This window comes from Schistocerca nitens, chromosome 4, assembly GCF_023898315.1.
Source record: "Schistocerca nitens isolate TAMUIC-IGC-003100 chromosome 4, iqSchNite1.1, whole genome shotgun sequence".
Lineage (NCBI taxonomy): Eukaryota > Metazoa > Arthropoda > Insecta > Orthoptera > Acrididae > Schistocerca > Schistocerca nitens.
In genome coordinates this window covers 53,723,348-53,736,415 of record NC_064617.1, presented here as the reverse complement: position 1 = coordinate 53,736,415, position 13,068 = coordinate 53,723,348, and the positions used below count along the sequence as shown (strand labels likewise).

At 43.1% G+C, this 13,068-nt stretch overlaps 1 protein-coding gene across 1 annotated transcript; it reads left to right on the top strand.

Annotated features, from left to right (window-relative positions):
* Window positions 1-8,849: 8,849 nt before the first annotated feature.
* On the top strand, window positions 8,850-10,304 carry LOC126251480 (ring-infected erythrocyte surface antigen-like). The gene is made up of 2 exons (XM_049951927.1): window positions 8,850-9,420; window positions 10,258-10,304. Exons 1-2 carry the CDS (start codon window positions 8,850-8,852, stop codon window positions 10,302-10,304), a joined length of 618 nt encoding a protein of 205 aa, XP_049807884.1.
* Window positions 10,305-13,068: the final 2,764 nt, after the last annotated feature.

The following is a 13,068-nucleotide window of genomic DNA, read 5'->3' as shown; positions in this document are numbered from 1 at the left end:
CTTCTAGTGCTAATGTCTCGTATATGTATCTGAACTTTTTTTATATTAATTTTCTTGTCATATAGCTTATACCTGTGTCTCTGATAATTTCAAACTACTTGCACCGTTAGCGTTGTCTCGTGCTACGTATAGGTTAACATATTTTATAAAAGTCTCTTGACCTTTCATAAATGTAGCCTCAACTGTGCACTGCATTGTGTGGACTGTTTCCTTGGTGCTCTTACCTACTCTAAAGTCAAATTGAACGTCAACTAGCACACCCTCAGTTTTCTTTCCCATTCTTATGTAGGCCTATACCGTTTTTGTCAGCAAGTGGGAGGCATGAGTCTGGCTTTGCTATCTTTGAGTTTTGGTGAATGATTTCCTTTCGGAATTCAATTATGTGCCTCATACTTTCAACATGATATCTTGAATTTTATTCGAATCGACGTGTCTTGAAAGCCAAGAAAATTTTATTCATACGTTCCGATGCAAAGGACTCAGAGGACACATAACATGAATATTCGTTTTGCTGTAACTTCCCCTGCGGTGGACTCAAACCCAGACCGTCTGTGCTAAGCACAACTACCGCTGACCACATCACCTCACCGCTCTAGACCTGTCTGAATGGCAGCAGCCTTCCTCTGTTGCTTTACTATCCCATAACCTAGTATCATTGTCGCTATCTACTATAATGACGCAACAGTAACTCCCGCAGCCTACTTTTCTGAGAAAGACCTTCCAGGACAACATTGCTGTAACCAGTAGTTCAAAGTATAAATGTTCGTGCAAGTTTCTGTTTCAGATTAAGACAAGAGCTTCCTGCACACTGTAGTTACATGTTCAGTCCAATTTAGATTCTCACCTCTTATTACTCCTGGACTCTTTTCTTAAGGAAGAAAAGTTGCCCCATTTATGGTTAACGATGGTAGAGATTCCTGATTAATCTGGCTAATGAGCCCAGAATTACCACCTGGATATCGAGGGGCTCACTTTTAACTATACATCCCTCTCCCATTTCGATAGCGCACAAGGGTCGGCATTGAGTTTCTCGATAGCTGTTTTCATGTTTATTGCCTTTGTTCTAAGACACAGCTGGCCCAACTTCCAGAAAATATTTGAGGCAGTACCACAGCAAAGCTTATTAAAGAAAACACGATGATTTGGCTTATAAATATACTTTTTGTGTGGACTGCGGTTTTCTTGGTCGGAAAGACTCAGCATGTCACGTACAGTGAAGAGCTATCTATAGGTGTAGGAGTAGCTTCAGAAGCGTTCCACTGAACTGTGTTAGGATCCTTGCCATTTACATTGTATATTAATGGCGTGGGAGAAAATATTATTACTAAACGTACGCTTTATTCGGATGATAAAGCTATCTACTATGAAGAACCAAACGAAAGAAACAAAAAATGGCTGAAAATGCAGTCTGAACTTGATAACTTTTCAAAGTCAAGCGGAGATCAGCAATCTGGCTTAAATGATTAGAAATGTAAAACTGATAACAACACGAAACTCTAATGGTGATAAACATCTACTCCGTCTTCAGGCCACGAGTGGCATACCGGGAGCATCCGACCGCCGTGTCATCCTCGGTGGAGGATGCAGATAGGAGGGGCGTGGGGTCAGCACACCGCTCTCCCGGTCGTAAGATGATATTCTTGACCGAAGCCGCTACTATTCGGTCGAGTAGCTCCTCAACTGGCATCGCGAGGCTGAGTGCACCCCGAAAAATGGCAACAGCGCGTGGCGGTCTGGATGGTCACCCACACAATTGCCGACCACGCCCGACAGCGCTTAACTTCGGTGATCTCAGGGGAAATAAACATGTACAGTTACCTAAATACACCAGTTTTTGAGGTATGGAGTGGAACAATCACTTGGGGGAGTTCGTAGGTAAGATACAGTGAACATGCGATTAGATTACAAATGACATTGGTTACAAAATACACGCATGAAGTATCCTCGTAATTAGGAGTGACCGAAGACCCTTTTAAAAGAATAAAGTTATCAGCAAAGTGAAGCTCCATTATAACGTCCTTCGATGAATATCCACACAATTACATACAACAGAAATATCTCTCGTCTGGCGTAGTCTGTTATGTGACTATACAATTAATCCCCGAGTTGTGGTAGTCGATGGCGTGAAGACGTGAGACTTTACTGGGCCGGTACTGCCAGCGTATGACGGCTCACGTGCTGCTGCTGCATAGGACGAACTGGGCGGACCTGCCGGCGTGTAGTGCTGAGACGAAGCTGTTGGTCCTGCCAACTTATAATGCTGGGACGGAACTACTGGTACTGCTGGCTTGACGCGTAGGGTGTAACTATTTTCGCACGGTCTGGTGGTAGCTTAAATAGTCGTGCTAATGGATATTCGTGTGGTGCTGCGAGGACACGTGGTCAGTCGAAGCAAGATTGCCTTGCTGACAGCGCTCTCTGGGCCAGGCAAGCTGCCTGTCGGCGAGATTGTCGCTCCCCACTGTAGAGACGACGTCAAAATCCGTGGTAAAGAGCCCAATCCGTGCAAGGAAAAGAACCTTGTACATGTACTCCTGACAACGCGGCTGCCCGCACGGCGTGCCTGCTATGTGGAGGAATCGACTACCCGGCGAAACCCTTGTACAATCACTGCGCGAGTGTGTGGGGCCCGTAATACAGGCGACAAGTATGAGGTACTAAACATATACGACCAAGAGCAGCACACAAATGAAGACGCACTTGTCAGACGGAAGAGCGTCACTAAAAGACTGAAAATTGTGACCTGGCAAAATTGTAATAAGTTGTTTTATACATTTTTATGTAGGTTAACACCATGATGTAATATAATTGGCGGAACCGGTCCTGTTTCTGAATAAACATTGGCAGCGGTCCTTCTTATTTATCATGGAAATGTCATAAATCGTGTAACTTCTTGAACACTACTAACGATGCACAGATTCACGGAGACGCTCAAAAAGGTGATGGACAGGTATTGGTCATAAGAACAGGCAAAAACGTAGTGAATTCATGAAGAGACTTTCGGGGGAAATGAAACCAGAAGTCATCAATCGAAGTTCAAGTTTAAACGCGCTCCCTAACTGGCCAAAATGGAGTGTATTACCGTATAGTTGCTAATGCGTGAATGGCCATTTAGAAAGAAATCTGACACTTTTTAGAGACGCGAGCTATATGACTGGAGCAGTTAAAGTGTATCTAACACTTTTATTTCCAATTTTAGAAGGCATATCAATAAGGAAATGCAGTGACAGTAAAAATTTAGCGTCCTTCCGGCGGTGACGCCATTATAAACGGAATTAAATCTCGGGTTTGATAAAGATAGGAAGCAAAATCGGTCGTTACCTATCTCACAGGAATCATTCTGCATTCGTTTTGTAGTGATTAAAATAAGTGTTGCATATTGCTTTATTGTCAGTACTGGATAGAACAGGAAAAAAATGATTTTGTTCTGTCAGCTACAGTCGTAAGAAAACAAAAATAAAGATGATAAATACATTTCCACTTGATAAACGTAAAGAATAAAACAAAATTAAAACTACAAAAGATTCCACTGGAAACACTACACTTTCTTCACACGGTCATCTTACATAGCACAGTGATACTCCTCGTAAATGGACACTTTTGAATGCCGTTAGGCATACTCCTTACTAGATTGGCCAGATACGCCTGTGGGATATTGCCCCATTCGTCCACAGTGTCCTCTATGACACCCTGTAGCGTTTCTGGTAAAGGAGGTCGATACCATACCACTCGTGTATGCATGGTCCACATATTATCAATGCAGTTTCGATCTCGCGAATACGGGAGCCATTCCATCTGAATGATTCTATGCCCCACTAGAAGCCATTGTGACAATATGGGTGTGCACTGTCATCCATCAGTGAATTCCGCTCGAATATGTTCAACAAATGGACCCACCATGCTTGCAAAGACGTCAACTTCACAATAGAGATGCTCCCGTGTATGGGCATATTGGGTTTCCTTCCGCTACACATGATTCCGTCCCAAAACACGACTGAACCTCCTTCGTTCATGTGGTGGTCGGGATGCAGTGAAATTGTTTTCAATGGAGTCGTTGCCTCCACACACGACTATCAGAATTTTGAGAGCGCAGACTGATGGGAGTTTCAGAAGGGAGCGTTGTGTTCCACTGCTGGCTAATTCACAAAGAGTCCTTTCGTGCCCATGCGACAACAGTCCCTCTCCGAACCCAATACAGAGGAGGAGACCTGAAAGGTCATCTGGCACGTAATCCCTGCTCATGGAACCTGTTTCGTATCGTGTGTGTTGACAAAAGCACTCCTGTGCACACGTGGAATATTGTGTTGATGGTTTGTGCTTGGTGTTGTACGCAGATATCAGTGAGGCAGACGTGTTGATCCTCTACTGCGTCGACTTCTGTGACGATCCTCAAGTGGTCCTGTCGTTGGAAACATGTTCCATGTTGTGGAGACACCTCTTTGACTCACAGTGACATTCGCTGCAACGTTCACCTGTCTTATTCCCTACTCCACTAGAGTGACTGAACAGAGCCTCTGTTCGCACGCTATCGTTATCGATCCGTCCTGAAGGGATACAAGTCTCGTAATGACACACAGCGCAAGAAATGCAATGTTTACAGGTAACACGGTTGTCTATTCTGCTTACATAGTCCCCTCACGTTAGGAACATGGAGTGTTTCAACGAGAATTAGATGACAAACTAATGTCTGATACCACGATGTATTTATTAATCATAACATTCAGTATCAATGTTTCGTCATTATGCAACATTTAGTTTGACTACGGTAGCTTTCAAGCAAACCACGGAAAACGTAAATGACCGATTTGTACCCCGTTCCTTCCAAAGCGAGTTCGTTCTCTGAATCAGTGCACCCCGTCAGTTTATTGTGGTGATTCGTATATACAGACATAGTAGATGTCGATCACGTGATAGAAACACAGTTTCCATTTCAGTCTCATTTGCACAGAAATTCCTTCACATCTCTCCATCATTGCTTTGCAGAGCCGGTAACTCAGACCGGTGTCCTTGGCAACGTGTGTGTGTGGGGCTAATCTGCAATAATTACGTCGCTCTAGTAGTGTCTGCGGCAGCAAAAGCGTGAAGCGGTCCCACCGAATGTCGTTTCCAGTGAGATCAAGATGGCTGACCATTACAGTTGTGGAGCGGCATCTGTTGGAGTCGCAGCAATTAAAGGGAGCCGTAAACGCACGGTATCTGGCGGGGGCTTTTCGGCTTTTATGGGTCCTCTGGCAATATTGCCGCTGGCCAGAGATATCCGCTGGCCTTCACGGTTCATCGACCTCCTCTCTTGTCCACTGTTACGGTCTCAAACAGAAAGTCCTTTTGCGTACCAGTGTCGTGATCCAGTTTTATAGCCATACTAATAATAGAAGATAAAGTTTCACTAATTTTATATTCTTGTAATCACCAACGTCTACAGCACTGACATTTATTTCACTTCGTTCTGTATGGCAGTGATATAGAGAGCTGACACGTTAAATAAACTTTGACAAGAGTTCGTCCCGTAGAATACTAATATTCTCATTCCAGCTGCAAACCATAAGCTTCGGTATCCATCGCTATGTTGAACGTAAAGCTTAACAGGCATCCAGCAGCGTACATAGTTTGTAAGACGGTTTATTTGAAACACTGCACTGTGTAGTCCATATTCGCATCAGATGCCAGGCATCATGTTTATTGCGACCACGCAATCATCTTCACTTTTATCTCATATACAATATTTACCTTGGTGGCTATAGTTCAGCATATTTATTTACTCTGTATTATGATCCACTGGTAGACGCTTTTCTTAGGAAATCCAGTTTCTGATTCGATAACTGCTGTTTCTACATTGCTAAGCTTGCTGGCATTAAGGTGAATATCTAGGGATCTATAGCGATTATTAATTGAAATGTGTAAGTTGATTACTCTTTAGAATTATGGTTATTGTATAATACGTTACGCTTATTTTTGTATACACTGATCAGCGAGAACAATGTGACCACCGACCTACTGTCGATATAAACCTATTCAGACGATAGCAGCGTCACCAGGCGAGGAGTGACTGCTAGTCAGACACACACACACGGTGTGTGTAGTATCAGTGAGCGTCCTGTCCGTGGGACATGCGCGCGATCTATCGGATTTTAATGAGTTAAGATTGTGATGACCCAGAGGCTAGGAACCAGCATTTTGAAAACTGCACTCTTTGTGGGGTGTCCGATTAGTGTGTAGTGAGTGTCTTCAACACATGGCGAAACCAAGGTGAAACCGCGTCCTGATGTCGTGACGTTGAGCGGATGCCCCTCATTACAAATGCCGGACTTCGTACGCTGGGTGCACTGGTATAACAAGATAGACGGCGGACTGACGAATTAACATCAGACATTAATGCTGTGAAGAGTACAAGTGTGTCTGAATACGCAGTGCACCGAACACTTGTAACGATTGGCCTTCGGAACAGACTATCAATGCATGTGCTAATGATAACATATCGACTTCGGAGAACTGAAATGGGCATGTAGCCGTCGGCACTGGGCACTGGGCACTGGCGCAGTGACAGAGAGTTGCATGGTATGATGAATCCCCACACTTTCTTCATAATGTCGATGGGACGGCGCGAATCCGTCTTCTTCCAAAGGAACATGTAAGGGGTCCACAGGCTCTTACTATTAAAATTTGCGCTCACACAGGTCGACAGGGCAAATATCGAGTAGTGTGTGCAGGACGCGCGAGCTAGAGGGGATTCCCCGGAATGCCGAGTGGACGGCTTGGGTAGATTCCCGCGAGGCGGGAATAACTGGGCGGAAAACAGTGCGAAGTTAGAGCGTGGAGTGCCGAGGACGGGTGTGGTAGGTTCCCGCGAGGCGGGCATAGCTGTGCAAAAAGCCAGCAGAAATTATTGCGATTTACCGGCAAAGGGAGTGGCCAACGCCGTGGTTTAACCCCTTTGTATCAGTATTATGCGGAAAAGTGAGAAAGTTTTATTATAAAGTGATTTCAGTGAGATTGAGTGCCGCTGTTACACTTCCGCGTCTACCGCGCCGGCATTAATTGGATTACAGTGATTGGATATTGCGTGTGACGATTAACAATAACTAAAGAGACCTGTGATGAGATTAGCCGTCATTAACAGTGTATTGACGAAGGCAGTGGCTGTCTCCTTAATTTTGTGCTTTGCTAAGAATATAGGTTTTGTTTATGAAACTGTGTTTGCTGTCCTCATTACCACCAAACCATGCTTATTATCATATTTGTGAGGACAGTACGGAATGTAACACCTCCTGAGCAGTCCAATCCGATTGCTAGCCCATTAGGTACACGGTTACATTAATTAATTATCTAATTTTGGGCTGCTAATTAGGTCCGCGAACGAGCGGATAAACTAAAAGAATAAAAGGACGTGTTACACCTTGGCTTACCGTTGACAGGACTCGGACTAATGCAATTTTCGAACGCAGTGTTACACCAGTTGGCGAGCCGTGAAAGGACAACTGCAATTTCGGACGAATCGTGTTAACACAGTTGACTTACCGGGAAAAGAACAAGTGCAATTTTCGGACGAGAAAACAAAATTTTCAATGTGGAATAGGGACAGTGCATGAACGTTAAAATCGCGATAAGGAACAGTGTAATTTTTGAACAATACGAAGTAATAATATTGCAAGATTGTGACTAAACTGTTTTGCGGGCTATATTAAACGGTGTTGCAAAGTACAAATGCGAAAATCCGCGCGAAAAACTGTGAAAAGTGGACATAAAAAAGAGACACGTGTGAACAATAAAATAGTGAGACGAGCCAAGATTTCGTCACAAAAGTTGTTAGAAAGGTGTTTAATGATAACATGTTGACCGAAATTGCCCTTTGAACGGCGAAAATCGGACAGCTTCGTGTGGACCCATAAACTGGTATGCTGACGATAACATATTGTGGCGACGCAGTTAGTGAATGACGTCACGCAGAGCCACGTAGCAGTCGCACCAAAGAGCTTCGACCCGCGAGGTGATTCCACACGACATCCTACCACACAGCGACGCAACTTCGAGACAGCGAGCGCAGTCCCGGCACCTAGCGGCCGAACTACAAACTACGTCCGCCTACAGCGCCACGGAACGGCCGACGGGGAACTACGTCGCCTTCACGCGAGCTCCAGCGGCGACATGACCACGCCCATCCGAAACGTCAAAACATCGCGACTCGCGGTAACGTCGGTTGGTGAGTGGAGCCGACGGGTTAACCTAACAGTAAATTGCAGTGTGCAGTCTTCGTGACAAATAAACAGTTTTAACTGATATTTACGTTAGGGAAGATGCTAAATTGTAGTAATTTCAGAAAAGTTGCGAAACATACCTTGAAGTCTAGCATGCTTATTGATACACATTGCACTGTATAAATGATAATGGTTTTGATGAATTTGCATTTATAGATGTTGTGAATGTTATGATTATCTTGTTTAAAATATTTTTGCATAAATTCTATATGGGAAAATTGTTTTTGAAGTATTAGGTTTTTTTTTGAAGAGCTGTTATGTTCCATACTCAGGCATGTTGTGTCATTTTGGGAACTAAATGAAAGGGTTACCGGTACTGTTGAGTAGTTTCAGGGTAATTAGGAGTGTTTTGGGTTATTGGAGATCAGTTTGTATTACTTGCCTGGGCATTAAAAATAAACCAAACATGTCTTCTGAAAATAAGCAGGTGTGTGAGACAGTAGTTGAGAGGGGTAGGACAGAGATAGAGATGACTCAGGAATTAGTGATTGTGGGCTGTCATTAGGAAGCCCATCAGCACATTCAACTAGTTACCCTGAGACACCGGAACAAGCGATAAGAGCTAAGTCAATTTCAGAGGATGAAGATAAGTGGTCGATGTTGATAGACTTAATAAAAGAAGAGTACCAAAAAACTGGAGAATTAATAAAGAAATATTTTCAAGAAGAAAGGGAAAGGAAAGAAAAATTATATAAATCATTGGAAAAGGGTTTACAAGAATTTAGAGAAAGCTTGGAGTCGGGTAAGAAAACTATAGTACAAGAAATCAGAACCTCGTACACAAGGACGGAATGTAATCTGAGGAAGGAAATACAGGAGTTACCAAAACGACTGAAGATGAACGTCGACGAGAGAGAAAATAAACTACAGATAAATATAGACCAGGTCCAGGGAGACGTGGAAAAGACGGAAGGAAAGTTAACAGAGAAGATAGAAGAAGATGTGGAAGAAAATGGAACCGAATTGGGAGAAAAGAACATTGAAGTGACGCAAATGCAGAAACAATGCAACGACGTGGTTGAGAAGATAGAAGAAGATGTTGAAGAAACTAGAATCGAGATGGGAGAAAAGATCACCGAAGTGACGCAGATGCAGAAACAATTGGCAGTAAATCTGAGAAATGCTGTAGCCGTGCAGCGAGAAGATGACCAGAGGGATGCAATCGAAGGTGAGGCCTTCACGTGTGGAATCAAGAGGAAGAGAGAGACTACGGATAATGATCAGTTTGGAAGAGAATTGTTGAAGGAATGCTGGCCCAAAAGTCGTCAGTGTACAACACTTGAGAACCCACTACTATGCAGACCACTTAGTAATGGGAAAGGAACGTCGGAAGAAATTGCCAAGCATTCATGTAAATTGAACGAGACTTTGGAACGACCACTGAGTGACAACGTAATGGTATCTGCAATAAAAAGAAGATTGAATCAGAAAAGACAAGGAACCGTATCCAGGAGCCCAATTAAAGGTAGAGAGGCCTTAATGAAGATACTGGAGCAGTTGGAGTCTATTAGGTCACAGAAATACAAGCAAGATAATGATCGAAACAGAGAAGGGAGTAATGACCCAAGGATTCATATTAATCATTCGTCTGATTTCCGAGGAAGAGGAGGAGGGACCAATAAACCGAATGACACTCCAGATGAGGTCCGGTCTAGAGTGAGGGCTATAATGACCCAAAATAAACATGCTAGGACATGGTTAGGACAATTAGCTGTAAAATGGACAATTGAAAGGAGAGGGTTTGTTTACATTTGTGCTTTGTGTTATATTACAGTTAGAGTTGCATATTTCATGTCAAAGACTATCTCAGAATGCATATAAAACTTGTAATAACTATGTTGTAGTAATAATCTATATGTTCTGTATTTAGGTATGAATTTTTGTGTATATATGCTGTGTATGTTTTCATTTTGATATTGGACTACAGACGACTGTTGCTGGTTAAAATGAAAATTTGTAATTTTGAACAATGCCATTTATGTGAGATAATAACCTTTTTTTGTAGAAATTGTTGTGGAGGCAGCCCACTACCGGAGTCCAGGATTATTTTGACAAATTGTAAATTCATTATTGATTTGTATTGCATGATTTGTTCAATGTAACTATGTTTTTAATATCCCTTGCCGATTCTTTTTCACCTGCGGTTCAAAAGAAGTTTTTGAGGGCGGGGATGTAAGGGGTCCACAGGCCCTTACTATTAAAATTTGCGCTCACACAGGTCGACAGGGCAAATATCGAGTAGTGTGTGCAGGACGCGCGAGCTAGAGGGGATTCCCCGGAATGCCGAGTGGACGGCTTGGGTAGATTCCCGCGAGGCGGGAATAACTGGGCGGAAAACAGTGCGAAGTTAGAGCGTGGAGTGCCGAGGACGGGTGTGGTAGGTTCCCGCGAGGCGGGCATAGCTGTGCAAAAAGCCAGCAGAAATTATTGCGATTTACCGGCAAAGGGAGTGGCCAACGCCGTGGTTTAACCCCTTTGTATCAGTATTATGCGGAAAAGTGAGAAAGTTTTATTATAAAGTGATTTCAGTGAGATTGAGTGCCGCTGTTATACTTCCGCGTCTACCGCGCCGGCATTAATTGGATTACAGTGATTGGATATTGCGTGTGACGATTAACAATAACTAAAGAGACCTGTGATGAGATTAGCCGTCATTAACAGTGTATTGACGAAGGCAGTGGCTGTCTCCTTAATTTTGTGCTTTGCTAAGAATATAGGTTTTGTTTATGAAACTGTGTTTGCTGTCCTCATTACAACCAAACCATGCTTATTATCATATTTGTGAGGACAGTACGGAATGTAACACCTCCTGAGCAGTCCAATCCGATTGGTAGCCCATTAGGTACACGGTCACATTAATTAATTATCTAATTTTGGGCTGCTAATTAGGTCCGCGAACGAGCGGATAGATAAAATATATAAAAGGACGTGTTACAAACAGCTCCTTGACATCTCCACTGTGGGATGGAGATAAACTGGCGACGGCTCCATTAAGCTCTGGGAACATTCACGAGAGCATCCATAGGTCCAGTGGAGCTCGTGCAAGACACCATGACGGCCAAGGAGTACCGTACACGGGTTGCATATCACATACTCCCCTTCATGACGATCATGTTTTTCGACGGCAGTGGGTGGCATGTTTTAACAAGATAATGCGCCACGTCATAAGGACAGGAATGCGACGGGGTGGTTCGAGGAACACAGTGGTGAGTTCCAGTTGACGTGCTGCCAGATCTGAACCCGATCGAACACATCTGGGACGTGATGGAACAGACGTCAAAGTTTATCGGCCACCTCCCAGAATTTTACGGGACTTATGTGTGTACACGTAGTACCAACTCCCTGCAGCGATCTACCAAGGCCTCTTTACTTCCATGATATAAAGCGTCGCTGCGTGCTGGTTATTAGGTAGCTGGTCATAGTGCTCTCGCTGATCAGCGAATAAGCTATCGATGGCACCTTGGTCGTGATATACAGTGCCCATAATAACGCTGTTATTACTAACATCTAGCATATAAAACCCATATCAACAATATGGCACCACATCCTAAGTACTAGATATGTTTCAACACTTTCAACTAGTATAGAAGCTTCAATTATCAAATTGTCAGGCACGGGGAGGCTTTCAATCACAGTATCAGCGTAGACGCTTTTATATTTTATATTCACGTTTTGGTGTATAGTTTGCATTTTTTACGTTCTCTAGAGCGTGGCTTCATCGCCTTCCATGCGTTAATGATTAGAAACCCTCGGCTCCATTCTGAAGACTCCTCTGATTTGTCAATAAGAAGGCTGATCTACAAAGAAGAGTATATGAAGTGAACAAAATAAATGTAAAATTTAAAGATTGTCTTATCAAGTTCTTGGACTCAGTAACGTTTCTATACTGTTGGTTTATGTTGTTATAGTCTTTAGTCCACAGACTCGTTTGATGCAGCTCTCCATGCTACTCTATCCTGTGCACGTTTCTTCATCTCCAAGTAACTACTGCAACCTATATCCTTGAGAATCTGCTTAGTGTATTTATGTCCTGGTCTCCCTCTACGATTTTTACCCTCCACGCTGCCCTCAATTACTAAATTAGTGATTCTTTCATGCCTCAGAATGTGTCCTACCGACCGATCCCTTCACCTAATCAAGATGTGCAACAATTTCCTTCTCTCTCCAATTCGATTCTGTACCTCCTCATTAGTTACGTGATCTACCCCTCTGATCTTCAGCATTCCTCTATAGCACCACATTTCGAAGGCATCTGTTCACTTCTTGTCTAAACTACCCACCTGATCTTCAGCATTTTTCTGTTGCACCACATTTCGAAGGCTTCTATTCACATCTTGTCTAATCTCTATAACGTCCATTTTTCACTTCCATACATGGCTACACCCTATACAAAGACTTTCTGAAACGACTTCCTGACACTTAAATCTATACTCGATGTTAACAAATATCTCTTATTCAAAAACACGATCCTTTCCATTACCAGACTATATTTTACATCCTTTCTACTTCGGCCATCATCAGTTATTTTGCTCCACAAATAGCAATAATTATCTACTACTTTAGGTGTCTCATTTCCTAATATAATTCCCTCAGCATCACCTGATTTAATTCGACTACATTCCATTATCCTCGTTTTGCTTTTGTAGATGTTCATCCAACATGCTCCTTTCAAGACACTGTCCGTTCCGTTCAGCTGCTCCTCCAGGTCCTTTGCTGTCTCTGACAGAATTACAGTGTCATCGGCAAACATCGAAGTTTTTATTTCTTCTCCATGGATTGTTAATTCCTACTGCAAATTTTGTTTTTGTTTCCTTTA

Bases quoted from the DNA above. Each gene is read 5' to 3' on its own strand.
- LOC126251480 (XM_049951927.1), top strand. From the start codon at position 8,850: ATGTTGATAGACTTAATAAAAGAAGAGTACCAAAAAACTGGAGAATTA. The intron at 9,421-10,257 runs GTGAGGCCTTCA...CTTTTTTTGTAG, and splicing joins CCAGAGGGATGCAATCGAAG to AAATTGTTGTGGAGGCAGCC.